This window comes from Bubalus kerabau, chromosome 5 (assembly GCF_029407905.1).
Source record: "Bubalus kerabau isolate K-KA32 ecotype Philippines breed swamp buffalo chromosome 5, PCC_UOA_SB_1v2, whole genome shotgun sequence".
Lineage (NCBI taxonomy): Eukaryota > Metazoa > Chordata > Mammalia > Artiodactyla > Bovidae > Bubalus > Bubalus kerabau.
In genome coordinates, this window is record NC_073628.1 from 125,787,538 (window position 1) to 125,805,094 (window position 17,557).

A 17,557-nucleotide genomic window follows, 5' to 3' on the forward strand; every position below is an offset into this window, starting at 1 on the left:
GCTTTCTCCACACCCTGGTCTCAGTGGTCAGGAGGAGCCCACGGCCGGTTTTGGCCGAGTTTAACGGTGCCCGGGAACGCGAGGGAACGAGATAGATGCTGGAGGCAGCTGGGTGTTGTTAGTTAGAGCAGTGCTGTCCGACCGAAAAATTCAAGGCGAGCCATGTATGTCACTTGAAATTAAAAGGAAGAAAATAGGTGAAATTAATGATATTTATTTAACCGTGTCCAAGATACCATTTTAACTTGTAATAATTAAAAAAAAAAAAGGAACAGCTAGTTTACATTCTTTGGTTCATACCAAGCTTTTCACATCTGTCTTAAACTTAAACCTGATGTCCTTTTCCACTAGCTACATTTTAAGGCTTCAACAACCACAAAGTGGCTAGATTGTCCCCTGTTGGATGGCGTAGACAGAGACTCAGAAAGGAGAATCCTGGAAGTCAGTCACCAGGCTAGCTTTTGGTCTTTTTGCTTGTTTTTAGAATATCTTGTAAAGACAGCGAAAACATTTTCTCTACGAGTCTAAAGTAGATAAGGAAGCTTCCCATTATAAACTTCACTAAGATCACACCGACCCTTATAATCCGTTTCCCCTTCCTTTCTCAAGTATTTTGCAAAGCTCTGTAGAAGATGAGTTTTTTTTGGGGGGGTGGTGGCGTGGGGGAAGACACAAATTGAGGGATTTGTGCCAGTCTGAAGAAAGCACACAACCTATTTATATACAGGGGAAAATGTCAAAATGTTTGTAATGCAGTACAGTTTTACTGACCACAATGCAAACAAAATAAAGTTAAGTGGATGAAGAATGTTGGAACACTCCCTGGGTTGTGATTCTGTGTTCCAGTATTATATACGCTGACTTTTATATCATTCCCCCCTTGCTAGCAAGGGAAGGATAGAGACATACCTGAGGACGTTTTTAGTAGTAGTTTCACAGGAGAAGACTTGTTTCTTTGTGTAATGATCTTAGAATTTACCCCTTTCCAGGAAGTGCTAAGGTACTTAGAACATTAATTCTCCTTACAGGAAAAGAGGAACTTGGCTTAACCGATTATACTTTATTAATGGATGAGAAAGTAAATTAGAAGATAAAAGATGTGAAGACTTAAACTACCAAGGGAATTCACTTGTGCTTTAATTAAGAAAACAGATAAAAGGCGGAGGCTTCAGGAATGTTGACATCTTTATCTAAAACTGCATAATATAGTAACATTTTTTGTGATAGTTTTAAATTTATTGAAGTATAGTTGATTTACAATGTTGTGTTAATTTCTACTGTATAACAAAATGATTCAGTTATACATATATATGCTTTCTTTTCCATCATGGTTTATCACAGAATATTGAATATAGTTCTTTGTGATGTACATCAGGACCTTGTTGTTTATCCATTTTACACGTAAAAGTTTGCATCTGCTAATCTTAAACTTCTAATCCATCCTTCTCCCACCCACGTCCTGCTTTGTACACACAAGTCTCTTCTCTATGTGACTTTGTTTCATAGACACGTTCTTCTGTGTCATATTTTAGATTCTGCATATAAATGATACCATGTATCTTTCTCTGTCGGACTTCCTTCACTTTAATGTGATAATCTCCAAGTCCATCCATGTGTGGCAAATGGCTTTATTCCATCTTTTTTGCGGTTGAGGAGTATTCCATTGTGTATGTGCCGCATCTTTACGCTTCATCTGTCAATGGACATCTAGGCTGTTTCCATGTCTTGGCTATTGTAAACAGTGCTGCGGTGAACACTGGGGTGCGCATCTTTTTTTTTGAAGCTATTTTTGTATTTAGCTGGATCTTCATCGCTGTGCGAGGACTTTCTCTACTTGCGGCTAAGGGGGCTGCTCTTTAGTTGCTATGCTCGGGCCTCTCTTTGTGGTGACTTCCCTTGCTGTGGAGCACTGGCTCTAGGGCATGCGGGCTCCAGTAGTTGTGGTGTGTGGGCTCAGTAGTCGCAGTTCCTCGATTCGAGAGCATAAGCTCAGTAGCTCTGGCGCACGGACTTAGCTGCCTCATGGCCTGTGGGGTCTTCCCAGACCAGGGATTGAACTCATGTCCCCTTGCATGGTGGGCAGATCTTTAACCACTGGACCACCAGGGAAGTCCTGCATATCTTTTCAAATTTTATTTAGTACTTTTCTCCAGATAGATATGCCCAGGAGTAGGATGCAGATCATATGGCAACTCTTAATTTTTTGAGGAAATTCCATACTGTTTTCCATAGTGGGTGTATCAATTTACATTCCCACCAGTCATGAAAAAAGGTAGCATTTATAATCTGTAGACTTTTTATTTAAGGCTTTCAAAAATTAATTAGTTAATTTTGGCTGCACTGAGTCTTCATTGCTGTGCTCAGGCTTTCTAGAGGCAGGCGGGTTTCTTGTGGCAGTGGCTTCTCTCGTTGCAGAACACAGACTCGAGGTACACCGGCTTAGTTACCCCACAGCATGTGGAATCTTCCCAGACCAGCAATCAAATCTGTGTCCCCTGAATTGGCAGGTGGATTCTTATCCACTGGACCACTAGGAAAGTCCTGTGTATTTTTTTCCTTTAATATTTTAATTTATTTATAATGGGTGTGGGTAGTGGGCTGGGGACAGAGATTGAAAATAACAATCCAAAAACAACAGAGATAGAGGGTGTGGACAGTGTATTCATTCCTATTGTTGATGTAACAAGTTACCACACTGAGTGGCTTACAGTGATGCAAAGGTATTATTTGACAGTTGTGGAGGGCAGAAGTCCTGAAGTCGGTGCTGGCAGGGCTGCAGTTCTTCTGGCGGCTCTGGGGTGTATCCCTGCCCTTGCCTTTCCCAGCTCCTGGAGGCTGCACTCATTGCTCCTTCCTTCATCTTCAGAGCTCTGACTTCTGCTCACACATCCCTTCCCTCTGATTTTGACACTCCTGCCCTTTTTTTTTCTTTGGTATGGACCCTTGTGATTACATTGGGCCCACCTGAATAATCAAGCACACTCTTCACATCTCATGATCCTTTATTTATCACAACCAGCAAAATCCCCCCTTTTTTCTGTATGAGATGACATATTCACAGGTCCTGGGGACTAGAATGCAGACATCTCTGGGGGCCATTATTCAGCTACCACAATTTTTTTTTTAATTGGAGGATAATTGCTTAACAATGTGGTGTTGGTTTTTGCTGTACAACAACGTGAATCAGCCATAAGTATACATATAGCCCCTCCCTCTCGAATCTCCCTCCCACCCCTCTACCTCACCACACCACACACCTGCCTTCCCACCCCTCTCGGAAGTCACAGAGCACCAGGCTGAACTCTGTGTGTTATATAGCAGCTTCCAGGGCATGTGAGATCTTCCCAGACCGGGGATTGAACCCACGTTCCCTGCACTGGCCAGGTGGATTCTAAGCCAGCCATTTGCTGTACACGTGGGAGGGTGTGTGTGTCAGTGCTGCTCTCTCAGTTCATCCCACCCTCTCCTTCCCTTGCTGTGTCCACACGTCCATTCTCTACATGTGTCTCCATTCCTGCCCTGCAGATAGGTTCATTAGCACCATTTTTCTAGATTCCATATGAACATGAAGTCGCTCAGTCATGTCCAACTCTTTGCGACCCCATGGAGTGTAGCCTACCAGGCTCCTCCCTCCATGGGATTCTCCAGGCAAGAGTACTGGAGTGGGTTGCCATTTCCTTCTCCAGGGGATCTTCCCGACCCAGGGATCAAACCTGGGTCTCCCGCATTCCAGGCAGAGTCTTTAACCTCTGAGCCACCAGGGAAGGTTCCATATATATGTATTAATATATGATATTTATTTTTCATTTCTGACTCGCTTCACTTGTATAACAGGTGCTAGGTTCATCCACCTCAGTTCAGCTGACTCAAATTTGTTTGGTTTTATGGCTGAGTAATATTCCATCGTATATACATACCATAACTTCTTTATCCCTTCGTCTGTTGATGGACGCCTAGGTTGTTTCCATGTCCTGTCTATTGTAAATAGTGCTGCAGTGAATATTGAGATACAAATTATGGTTTACTCAGAGCATATGCCCAGTAGTGGGGTTGCTGGGTCATACGGTAGTTTTAGTCCTAGTTTTTTAAGGAGCCTCCGTATTGTTCTCCACAGTGTCTGTATTGCATTCCCACCAACAGTGCAGTACATTCTCTGCAGAATTTATTGTTTTGTAGACTTCTTAATGATGGCCATTCTGACTGGTGTGCGGTGATACCTCACTTTAGTTTTGATTTGCATTTCTCTAATACTTAATAAAGTAACATTTAAAAAAATCGATACAACTATACAATGAATATTAAAAAGACAATTTGGATAATTCTTGAATAGAACTGGATAGAGTAAGGATTTTACTTTATAAAAATATTTAAAGTATAGAATACATACTCTAACTCATAATTATCAGTCATCATTTGATTTAAGCTTATTTTTTCCTTTCTTAAAAATTTATTTTTAAATTGCAGGATAATTTTAAGCTTTTTTTAATTATATAAAATATATTCTCTTTATGAAAAATAGCATAAAGCAAAAATCTTTGAATTCCTCTCCACTATCCCTCTTCCTTCTTGGAAATAACTTACTATTTTGGAGGATATAATCCTTCTCTTTTTTGGCTTTAAAGCTATCTCTCTGTTTTAAAAAGTGTTCCTTTTTTTTTTTTTTTTTTTTTTTAATACTAATAGTGTCATGCTGATGAATTGTTAACATCCTGCTTTTTTTTTTTTACTTTGAAATGTTTAGTCATCAACCAATTTTATTAAGTACTTTGTATACCAGACAATGCTACAGGTTCCAAAGAAACAGCAGTAAGTCTTGTGCTCATCAAGTTTCTATTCTAGTGTGCCAAATAAATAAGTGAGCAAATGCATATTGTGAATAGAATCTGTTTTAAGAAAAATAAAGCAAGATAAGAAAAGAGTGATAGGGGCTACTTCAGTTATGTGGAAAGGGAAAATTTCTTTGTGCAATAACATGAGCAGAGCCCTGAAGCAACACTTCAGTAACAGTAAAAGGAGCTATGCCTTGATACTTAGGTTCTAGACAGGCTGTTCCACTAAACCTGAGTCTTGCCAGTTCTCTTGGCCTCAGATTCCCTCACTATAAAATGATAGAGCTGGACTACATGCCTTCTGATGGCCCCTATTGGCATGGATAGCCTTGGTTCTATTAAATACCAAGAGACCTTTTTGAAACCTTGCTGCTGCTAAGTTGCTCCAGTCATGTCTGACTCCTAGTGACCCCATAGACGGCAGCCCACCGGGCTCCCCCATCCCTGGGATTCTCCAGGCAAGAACACTGGAGTGGGTTGCCATTTCCTTCTCCAATGCATGAAAGTGAAAGTGAATTCACTTAGTCATGTCCGACTCTTCGCGACCCCGTGGACTACAGCCCACCAGGCTCCTCCGTCCATGGGATTTTCCAGGCAAGAGTACTGGAGTGGGGTGCCATTACCTTCTCCTAACATCCTGCTTTTTGTTTAAAAAACCGAATATGTCTTTGATTATTATTTGTTAATGTTATATAGAGATGTACTTCATTCTTTTAGTATTGTATGATATGGGTATATTGTATATTTAGCCATTCTCCTAACTTTGAATTTAGATATTTTTCCCTCAATATTTCATAATTTCAAACAGAACTGAAATAAGCATTTTCAGTTTATCTTCTTTATGTTTTTATGAGAATGGTCCTTTAGGTTATATTGATAGACGTGAAATTGTTAGGCTATAAGGATTGTGCATTTAAAATTTGGATGATACCATCAAATTTCTTTAGTTTTTTACTTTTTAATGTATTACGAACATTTTTAAAGTTACAGAAAATAGCCTAGCACAGTGAACATCCATATGTCTATCACCAAATTTAGCAGTTATCAAAAATATGTTATACTTCTTATTTTAAAGCAAATTGCATCTCTCATGTCATTTTATCATTACATACTTCAAAGTATATCTCAAAAAAAAAAAAGAGTCCTAGGACTTTCCTGGTGGTCAGTCCAGTGGTTAAGAATCTGCCTTGCAATGCAAGGGATGTGGGTTCAACCCCCAGTGCAGGAAGAACTCACATGCTGTAGAGTAACTAAGCCCAAGCACTGAAACACTGATCCCAAGTGCCACAACTAGAGAGTCTGTGTAAATCCGTTTACCATAGTGAAAGATCCCCAGTGATGCAATGAAAATCCCACGTGCTGCAACTAAGACCCAATGCAGTCCCCCTTTCCCCCAAAATACAGTCCGTTGTAAAGTAGAAATTAATTTCACTTTGTTTTAAGCCTGTGTATTTTCCCACTTGTTAACACTGACCCTCATTCAGCAGCAAATGTATTACTTATACCCTTGAGATTCATTTGAGCCCAATTTGTTAGCTTGTTTTCCTTTCATTTACTTCCCTGGTGGCTCAGACGGTAAAGCATCTGTCTACAATGCGGGAGACCCGGGTTCGATCCCTGGGTTGGGAAGATCCCCTGGTGAAGGAAGTGGCAATCCACTCCAGTACTATTGCCTGGAAAATCCCATGGACAGAGTAGCCTGGTAGGCTACAGTCCATGGGGTCGCAAAGAGTCGGACACGACTGAGCGACTTCACTTTCACTTTCCTTTCATTTAAGAAGTAAATTTTTTTTGTTTGCACCAATATTGTAAAACTTTTCATCACATTTTCTCATTCTCTTAATGGCTGTTGGAACTAAAATGTAGGTAAAATAAATGATTCAAATGGAATCTCACTTCATTGAAAAGCATAAGCATACTAGTAATCTAGTCGTCTACTTTTTTTATATTCTCTATCTCAAATCTGAATTGTCCAAATGTTTGAATTCAGTATTTAAAGTTATTTTCAGTGACTTGATTTTTGTGACTTTATTGCAGACTTTCGAATCGGCTGTGCAAGAGAACGTCAGCATTAATGGGCAGGCATGGCAGGAAGCTTCAGACGATTGCTTTATGGGTATGTGACTTCACTTTGTCCCTCTGTCATTCATTTCTGAGTTATTTTTGTAGCCATTCCATTCTATTTCCTGCCATGTCACATGGAAGATTCCTTCTAGGATCTTAGTTCCCCAACCAGGGATCAAGCCCATGCCCCCTGTAGTGGAAGCTTGAAGTCCTAACCATTGGACTACCAGGGAATTCCTACCTGTTTTCAATGTCACCTCTTTACTGGCAGAGTTCCTTTACTGGAAGAAAAGAGAAAATTAATCTAGAAGACTATTAAGGTCATACACTGAGGCAAAAAACGTAGTGGTTACCATGATCCTTTACATATGCTATCTGGCATTCCCACAAGATTTTCATCTGATCAGTCTTCAAAAGTACCCTTGTCAATAGCTTATTGGAAAATACCATAGAACTATCGTGAGATGAAGAAGCAGGCCCAGAGAATTCCTATGCTTAATACTTTATAAATCAAATTATATTTTTATAAGTGATCCTTTGAGTAGATAGTGAAATACTCTTAGAAATGTGAAGTTAGACTGTGTAAGTACCATATAAAGAATGAGTTTAATATTTGCAGAAACCTCCTTAAAAAGACAATATTTTGCTGGTCCAGGCAGACTAGATTGCACCCTACCTAATAAAGGTGACATATTTAAAGAAATTGAAGTTTTAATAGAAAGAAAATGGTCAGTGTAGGAAGGAAAAAAATGTAGTAGAAAAAGAATGATCAGCGTGGGAAGAGAGACAGAATTCTCCAGCAACGTCCAGGAAAAGGGCTGTCCTGACAGGAGGACTGTCAGGCGACCTTATTGGTTGCCACGGTGATAGTGCAGAGATCTGACCAGTGTAGACTGATGTCTCTGCTAGCTGCTAAGATTAACCACTTAAACCTTTGAGCTTATTCCAAGCCCTGTCAAGTAATTCTCTATGGCTATAATTTTTTTTCTCAGCATTAAGATAATTCTTTGCTCAGAAGACTTTACTCTCTACTCCTTGGCATTATTATAATTACCCCTTCAAAGACACCCAGAGTTCACTTTGTGGTTTACATGTTAAAATGGAAAAAACAACATCAGATTTGTCAACTATTATCAGAGTGATTGCCAGTTAGTGGGGAAAGGCAGCATATCAGAATCACCTAGGAGTATTTTCAAACTAGACAGCCTTTACTGAGTGTTTATGTGACTGCTGTTCTGTGAAGTCAGTTTGGAACTGCTGTGTTGTTCGGTCCAGACTGCCTTTAGTGTATGATTCATCAGTTTATAGATCAACATGTGTATTTTCTGACAGGTTGACAGCATGAGTGGATGGCTGAAACCTGGATGTTCTCTGTCCCTTTCCCCCCCTTATAACTCTGAGGGGAAATAGTTGAGAATACTGCAGTTTTACCTTCTTTCATGGGCACTTAATAAATGTCAGACACCATACCAAGTTCCAGGAAATAAATGAAAAGATATGATTCTTACCATTTAGGAACTCATCATTAAAGGAAGGAAATAGACAAAAACACATTACTCCTCAGGAAGTGGGAGAAGACATAACAGAGTAGGTTGATATTAAATGCATTTAATAAAAGTATAGACAGAAAGGAGGTTGGAAGGACATTTGAAGCAAAGAAAAAAGCATGTGCAAAGGCACAAAGTGAAAGTCACTCAGTCATGCCCAACTCTTTGCCACCCCATGGACTGTACAGTCCGTGGAATTCTCCAGGCCAGAATACTGGAGTGGGTAGCCTGTCCCTTCTCCAGTGGATCTTCCCGACTCAGGAATCAAACTGGGGTCTCCTGCACTGCAGGTGGAGTCTTTACCAGCTGAGCTATCAGGGAAGCCCTAAGGGCACAAAGGAGTGATATGTTTGGAAAATGTCAGAAGTGAATTGAGATAGATGAGGCCAAGTTGGGACCAAATCACATAAAGCCCAGTAGAGTATGCTGAGAAATATGTACTTTATCCTGTAGATCAGGGGTCCCCAACCTCTGATGATCTGAGGTGGAACTGATGTAATAATAATGTAAGTAAAGTGCACAGTATATGTAATGCCCCTAAACCACCTCCCCATAGTCCCCTCTTAGCTTAAGGGGATGTATCCAGATTGTCCAGTCGATGCCTAAAATCTCAGATAGTACCAAACCCTGTGTATACTATTTAAAAAAAAATTGTATTGAAGTATAGTTTACAATGTTGCTCTTCTTCTGTACAGCAAAGTGACTTAATAATATACATGTATTATATTCTTTTCCATTATGGTTTGTCACAGAATATTGAGTACAGTTCCCAGTGCTAGTAGGCCTTTGTTGTTTATCCATCCTGTATATAATTATGATGAAGTTTAGTTTAGAAATTAAGCTTAATGAGATTAACAACAATAACTAATAATAAAATAGAACAATTATAATAATATTCTATAATGAAAGTTATGTGAACGTGGTCTCTTTCCCTCACTCTCAGAATATCTTACTGTATAAATTTAATGCCTTTTCTGTCTGAACTAAAGACTTACCATGCACTGTGGCTGTAACCTTTGCAGTTTGAGGAATGACAACAAAGCTAACACAAATTTCTTTTTTCTTCTTCACAATTTCATGGATAGAAGATTTATTCTTACCGTAGATCTTAGCAATCTCAGCCTACAATATTTTTCCTTATTAAGTTGCAGACTTCTGCCTTTTCACTTAATGGAAGCGCCTTACAGCTTCTCTTTGCTGTATTTTATTTAAAAAAAAATTCATTTATCATTTTTGGCTGTTTTGGGTCTCCGATGCTCCACGGGTTTTTCTCTGTTAATGGATGTGGCGAGCAGGGGCTACTCTCTAGTTGTGGTGTGTGGGCTTCTCCTTGAGGTGGCTTCCCTTGTTGCAGAGCATGGGCTCAGGGCTCAGGCTTCAGTAGCTGCGGCTCGTGGGCTCTAGAGCACAGGCTCAATTAGCTGCGGGCTTAGTTGCTCCACAGCGTGTGGGATCTTCCCAGACAAGGGATCGAATCTGTGTCACCTGCGTTGGCCGGCAGATTCTTTACCACTGAGCCACCAGGGAAGCCCTTCTTTGCCCTGTTTAAATTGCCAGCATCACAACTCTTGTGCTTTGGGGCCATTATTAAGTAAAATAGGGTTAGTTGAACACAGACACAGAGATACTGCAACAGTGGATCTGATAACCAAGGTGGCTGCCAAATGACTAATGGGCAGGATAGACTGGACAAAGGGATGGTTCATGTCTTGGGTGGGATGGAGCAGGACAGCCGGAGATTTCATCATGCTACTCAGAATGGCACACAATTTAATACTTAGGAATTGTTTATTTCTGGAATTTTTCATTTAATATTTTCAGACTGTGGTTGACCATGGGTAACTGAAACTGCAGAAAGTGAAACCACAGATAAGGGTGCACTACTGTAACAAGAAAAAGTGTGTGTTTTAGAATCTAACTGCTGACTGTGTCCGGGACAGATTGGAGAAGGGAGAAATTCAAGGGAGAACCTCTCAGACCTTAGGAAGTTATTGCAGTAACACAGCCAAAGACGGTGAAGACCACCCTAAGAAAGAGAAAAGAAAGATGCGTTCAAGAGATGTTCAGAAGATAGAATTAATAGGGTTTGTATCTGATCTAATACATATAATCAATTAGTAAGTTTCACAAGGGCAGAGGCTTTTGTGTTTTGTTCACTGAGATTATTGTGCATATGAGTGAACAAATGAAAGAATGAATATACAAGTGAGACCAACTTTCTCCTTGCCCCTCTACTCTGAGAGGGCTATCCCCCGTGCCCGAATGAAGATCAAAGATCATACATGCTGCAGCTGTGCCCTGGTGTAGCCAAATAAATAAATATATTTTTTAAAAAAGAATTAAAAAGTAAGTTCCTTGAGAGCAGGGAATATATATATTTTTCTCATCACTATATTTTCAGTACTTGGTTTGGCACATAGTATATCGTTGGCCAAAGGTTCCTTTGGTTTTTTAAGTAAAAAATAAGACAGTCTTTCATTTTCATCAAGAACTTCACTGAACAACATATTCACTGTTTTGTTCTACTCCCTTCTGCCATTTTTCAGGCAACTTCATAATTCCATCTTCCCAAAACTTTTTATCTTTTTAAGCAAAGAACTGTTCAGGTTCCTTTTACAGTCTTCCAGGAAACTGAAATTTTTTCCATTAAGAGAATTTTGTAAAGACTGAAATAAATGGACACCTGAAGGTGCAGTGTCTGGTGAATATAGTGGATGAAATCAGGACTTCCCCGCCAGGCTGTAACGGTTTTTGTCGGGTCATCAAAGAAGCATGTGGTCTTGTGTTATCTCGATGGAAGATGATGTGTTTTCTGTTGACTGATTCCAGACACTTTTCACCTATTGCTTGGAAGCAGCACTTGTTGGAATGAATTGTTGGGTTTTCTGGAAGGAGCTCATAATAGAGGACTCCCTTTGAGTCCCACTATATATACAACATAACCTTTGGATGAAGACCAACCTTTGGTATGATTTGTGGTGGTTCATTTCACTTGCCTCATAATCTCTTCTGTTCCACACTATTGTACAATATCCACTTTTCATCTCCTGTCACATTTGCTTTAAAACAGGACATTTTTCATTATGTTTCATTAGAGAATCACATATGGAAATATGCTCAAGAAGGTTTTTTTCGCTTAACTTATGCGGAACCTAAACATCAAGTGATGAACATAACCAAGCTGTGCAAATGATTTTCAGTGCTAGATTTGGATATTTTGAGTATGTTGACTATCTTCTGCATGGTATAATGTTGACTGTTCTCGATTAATGTCTCAATTTGATGGCTCATAACTTCAATTGGTCTACCTACCCATGGAGCATTGTCCCTTTAGAAAACTCCAGCATGAAACTTCACAAACTACTTTTGACATGTTCAGTTGGTCACAGCATCTTCTCTATACACTGCACAAAATTTTCTTTTGTGTTTCAGGTGTGTTTTTATGTTTCTTGAAGTAATAAAGCATAATATGCTGAAAATGTTGCTTTCTTCTTCTATGATCAATATTAAAATGGCTACTCAAAAATTCACCAATTGATAAGCTTTTTTTAAAAATACACACTGATATGACAGCTGTCACAGTACACTCTTAACAAAATTGCTAATGAAATTTAAGACAATTAAGCACTACTAGAGCTAGTTACGGGAAAAAACAAACAAACCTTTTGGCCAACCCAGTACATATTTGTTTAGTCGCTAAGTCGTATCCAACTTTTTATGACCCTATAAACTAGCCGGAGAAGGCAATGGCACCCCATTCCAGTACTCTTGCCTGGAAAATCCCATGGATGGAGGAGCCTGGTAGGCTGCAGTCCATATGGTTGCTAAGAGTTGGGCACGACTGAGCAACTTTACTTTCACTTTTCACTTTCATGCATTGGAGAAGAAAATGGCAACCTGCTCCAGTGTTCTCGCCTGGAGAATCCCAGGGACAGAGGAGCCTGGTGGGCTGCCGTCTATGGGGTCGCACAGAGTCGGACACGACTGACGTGACTTAGCAGCAGCAGCAGCAGCATAGACTGTAGCCTGCCAGGTTCCTTTGTCCATGGGATTTCCCAGGCAAGAATACTGGAGTGGGTTGCCATTTCCTTCTCCAGGGGATCTTCCTGACCCAGGGATTGAACCCACGTCTCCTGCATTGAGGTGAATTCCTTACCCCTGAGCCAGTGGGGATGCCAGAGTAATGACAAATTCTTCCCTGCTTAAATTTATGTCAACAAATTTGGAAAACTCAGCAGTGGCCACAGCACTGGAAAAGATCAGTTTTCATTCCAGTCCCAAAGAAAGGCAGTGCCAAAGAATGCTCAAACTACTGCACAATTGCATGCATCTCACACACTAGCAAAGTAATGCTCAAAATTCTCCAAACCAGGCTTCAACAGTACATGAACCATGAACTTCCAGATGTTCAAGCTGGATTCAGAAACAGAGGAACCAGAGATCAAATTGCCAACATCTGTTGGATCATCGAAAAAGCAAGAGAATTCCAGAAAAACATCTATTTCTGCTTTGTTGACTATACCAAAGCCTTTGACTCTGGGGATCACAACAAACTGAAAAATTCTTCAAGAGATGGGAATACCAGACCACCTGACCTGACTCTTGAGAAATCTGTATGCAGGTCAGGAAGCAACAGTTAGAACTGGACAGCAACAGACTGGTTCCAAATCGGAAAAGGAGTACGTCAAGGCTGTATATTGTCACCCTGCATATTTAACTTACATGCAGAGTACATCATAAGAAATGCTGGGCTGGAAGAAGCACAAGCTGGAATCAAGATTGCCAGGAGAAATATCAATAACCTCAGATATGCAGATGACACCACCCTTATGGCAGAAAGTGAAGAAGAACTAAAGAGCCTCTTGATGAAAGTGAAAGAGAAGAGTGAAAAAGTTGGTTGAAACTCCATATTCAGAAAACTAAGATCACGGCATCCGATCCCATCACTTTATGGCAAATAGATGGGGAAACAGTGTCAGACTTTATTTTTGGGGGCTCCAAAATCACTGCAGATGGTGACTGCAGCCATGAAATTAAAAGATGCTTACTCCTTGGAAGAAAAGTTATGACCAACCTAGACAGAATATTAAAAAGCAGAGACATTACTTTGCCCACAAAGGTCTGTCTAGTCAAGGCTATGGTTTTTCCAGTAGTCATGTATGGATGTGAGAGTTGGACTTTAAAGAAAGCTGAGTGCTGAAGAATTGATGCTTTTGAACCGTGGTGTTGGAGAAGACTTGAGAGTCCCTTGGACTGCAAGGAGATCCAACCAGTCCATCCTAAAGGAAATCAGTCTTGAGTATTCATTGGAAGGACTGATGCTGAAGCTGAAACTCCAATACTTTGGCCACCTGATGCAAAGAACTGACTCTTTGGAAAAGAACTTGATGTGCTGAGAAAGATTGAAGGCAGGAGGAGAAGGGGATGACAGAGGATGAGATAGTTGGATGGCATCACCGACTCGATGGACGTGAGTCTGAGTAAACTCTGGGAGTTGGTGATGGACAGGGAGGCCTGGCGTGCTGCGGTCCATGGGGTCACAAAGAGTTGGACACGACTGAGCGACTGATCTAAACTGAACTAAATTTATACATTTCAGTTTTTAGCTTTATCATTAGGTGGCGCTAAGAAACCATTTTCTCTACACAGAAGATTTACCTGGGAGACTTGTTTTTGATAGCTGATTGTGAAATAGTAACAATATTCCTTTCAGACTAGTGATTGAACTTTTAAAATAATGAATTAAAATATAGGGAAGACTGCTCATTTAAATGAATATTCAAAGTAATAATGACTATATCTCATAATGCTCTCAGAAGAAGTAATTTAGTTGGACTTAGTGAATATTTTTTTGATGAATGAAAGGTCATACATGACCTCATTAATCTTTACCTGATACGTATGTTTATGCTGATGTATGTCAGCAGTGTCTCAAAATGTTCCCCAGTATGTATTTAACATGTTTCAGACGTCTCCATAATGAAGCTCTCTACTCAGTAAGATAAATAGATCTATTTCTGCCATAGACTTTGACATAGCAGAACACAGGATGCAAAATCAGTTAAGCCGAGGACATAGCTTTTTAGTATTTTTGTTTAATGTTTGCTACTTTAAACAAATAATTTCCAGCGACTTCCCTGGTGGTCCAGTGATAAGAATGTGGCTTGCAATGCAGGGGACCAGGGTTCCTTCCCTGGTCAGAAACTTAGATCCCACATGCCCTGGGGTAACCAAGCCACAACTGGAGAGCCCCCATGCCATCCAATACAGCCAAATAAATAAGTAAAAATAAAAAATAATTTTCAAAATAAGGTTAATGTATTCCCTGCATTCATTTCATCTGAGGTGCTTAATTTCTGGGCCTCATTCCAGAGACCTCTGTTGAGAATCAAAATTTCTCCCCTTCTCCTTACAAAAGAATGTGTACTATATGACTTCACTTATATAAAATTCTAGGAAATGAAAACTAGAATATAGTGATGAAAATTTGGTGAGTGGTTGCCTGGGATAGAGAGCAGTTTGGAAGGAGCTGGAGGGGGACATTACAGGGGAACATAAGGAAACTTTTAGGGTGGTGGTTATGTTCATTATCTTGACTGTGGTGGTGGTTTCAAGGGTATACACATGTCAGAACTTACCAAATTGTGTATTTTAAATATGTGCAGTTCACTGTATGACAGTTTTACCTCAGTGTAGCTGTTTTTTAGTTCTGACAAGTTCTCCAGGTGAGTATTCATTCTCCGGGAGTTTGAGAATCAGTACAGTTGACTTTTGAACAACACAGATTTGAACTGCAAGGATCTACTTATATAGGGATTTTTTTTCACCATATATATACTACAGTACTACATGATTTGTAGTTGGTTGAATACACAGATGTGGAAACTATAAAGTTATGTTTGGATTTTTGATGGTGTGAAGGGTTGGTGCCCCTAACTCCCACATTGTTCAAGGGTCTACTGTATTTTAAAACATAGGAAAGCAGCTGATAAGATAGCTTTAGCCAAATCAAAGAAATACTAAAATCAAATGTTAAATGCTTTCAGTATGGTTCTTTCATTATATTATCATCCTTTTTTCCTTATACTTTATCCTGCAGCCATTTAGAACTTTTTCCTAAAGACTCTTGATCTTGCTGATGCTGTTTTCTCTGCTTCATGTGCTTCTCCATATTATTTTTCCCTACCTTTTTTTTATGCAGTTTATTTACACTTATATCAATATTTCAAGATCCAATTCAAATGTTACTTTCTCTTTAAAGTCTCAGATTCCCAAGGCATAGTTACTGTTCAGGTTGTTCTTTGTCCTGCTAGCATTTTATTCACACCTCCATTGCTTTTGTGAAGTTGTTTTGCAGTTATCCGTAGTTTCTTCCAGTGAACCATGTGCTTTTAGAGAACAGGGGTTGCGTTATGTTCATCTTTGTATTTCTCTCTCTCTTTTTTTAAAGTTATTTTTCTGTCTTGTCATTAAAATTTTCTATTACAGGGTTAGTTTTACGTCATTTGTTATTTGATACAGATTTTAAACTTGTATTTATCTTTAATTTCATATTTACTAAGCTTGACATTATAAACTGATATGGCTTCCAGGTACAACTATACTTTTCAGTTTTAATCAATAGTTCTTCAGAATATATTGTTACTATATTGGTTGGAACTGACACATGTAATATTGTTAGATAGTCTCTTATTTAATATGACTTCATGAAAATTTATTTAACATAATCATAACCTTATTAATTTGTCTTAGTTTTTTGCCATAATAGAAAACTCTACATTTTTTTCTTTTTATATTTGCACAGATACTGCATGCTTTAAATTATTCTGTAGATTTTAGCCCACATATATTTTTGTGTGTCTTCTTTAGGCATTAGATTGTTGGATTTTGTTTTAATGCCAATCAGTATGCTGTGCTTTATATTAGAGATTAGTTCATTTGCTTTATACACTTTATTTGATAACTTTCTTCTAATTCCTTTGTCCTGTAAGTTTTTCCTCATTTTGTCTTTTTTTCTTTTTTTTAATCATCTTTGTATTTCTCTGATTTGGGCTTGGATTCCCACAGGGGCTCAATAAGTAATTGACTTTTAAATGAATAGATGAATCAGTCACCAAAGTGAGGCATCCAATTAACCTGCCATTTTTGTTTTCCTTAAATTTTGTGTTTTCTAAATTTCGTTTATTTATGTTACATTTTCATATAGAATATAAACTGTTTTAAGGAATTTTTTATATTATTTTTTCACTTGAAATAGATTCTGATATCAAAGTCCTTGAAGACCAGTTTGATGAAATCATAGTTGATTTAGCCACAAAACGTAAGCAGTATCCCAGAAAGATCCTTGAATATGTCATCAAAATCATAAAGGCACAACAAGAGATTCTGGTAAGATGATTTACCTTTAAAATAGTAAATTTTATGTAATGTCTGTTTTACTACAGTAAAAAAGTTAAAGTATAAGATCAAGTGGAGATAAATGATATTTCGGTTTCTTTGTTTTTCATGCCTGAATTACTACTGCTTGTCTATTATAAAACTTACCCTATAAGTCACTCTAGGTTTTCAATACTGTTGATAATAAAGTAGAATTTGAAGATGGACGACTGACAATAACTTAATTCTGAGTCCAGGAAGGAGAAAGAAATTTATTTTTTAAGCCTCTTCCTTCTATTTGTGATTTGTATTTGGCACATTATTTGTATATAGTTACGTATTTTGGGAGACCCTTGTCTTTGCTATGTATTTTGGTGATGAAGATTGAGACTACCTGTTTATAATGCCAAAATTTGCTTTATGAATTTTGTGTAATTTCTTTTGCTCCAAAAATTATGATGAGGCAGAAGGAAGTTTGCTGGAATGGCATTGCCTCTGGAGTGAGACATAAATGTGGCTTTCAGTTTTGCTTAACGGTTTGTCCTTACTTTTTGAAATTAGCATACTCACATATAAATTTTCCAGTTGCTTAGTTTTCAGGAATTGCTTCAGAGAGTGAAGCAGGTACTTTATCTAAAATATTTTACTTATCATTCTATGAGAAAAAATAGTTATAAGCAAAATTTTTCTTTTTCATTTCTTCCATAGAAATGTCAGTTCTCCAAGAAATACCCCACTCCT

At 38.7% G+C, this 17,557-nt stretch overlaps 1 protein-coding gene across 4 annotated transcripts in view; it reads left to right on the forward strand.

Moving 5' to 3' along the window:
* Positions 1 to 17,557, forward strand: part of NSL1 (NSL1 component of MIS12 kinetochore complex) — a 70,217-nt gene that overhangs the window by 392 nt on the left and 52,268 nt on the right. For 3 of the 4 annotated variants that reach the window (XM_055583006.1, XM_055583009.1, XM_055583005.1), the window contains exons 2-3: positions 6,867 to 6,945; positions 16,698 to 16,828. In XM_055583006.1, coding sequence (XP_055438981.1) covers positions 6,867 to 6,945; positions 16,698 to 16,828 — 210 coding nt within the window. The remainder of the gene's footprint in view (positions 1 to 6,866; positions 6,946 to 16,697; positions 16,829 to 17,557) is intronic. The other variant, XM_055583007.1, reaches the window with a different exon arrangement.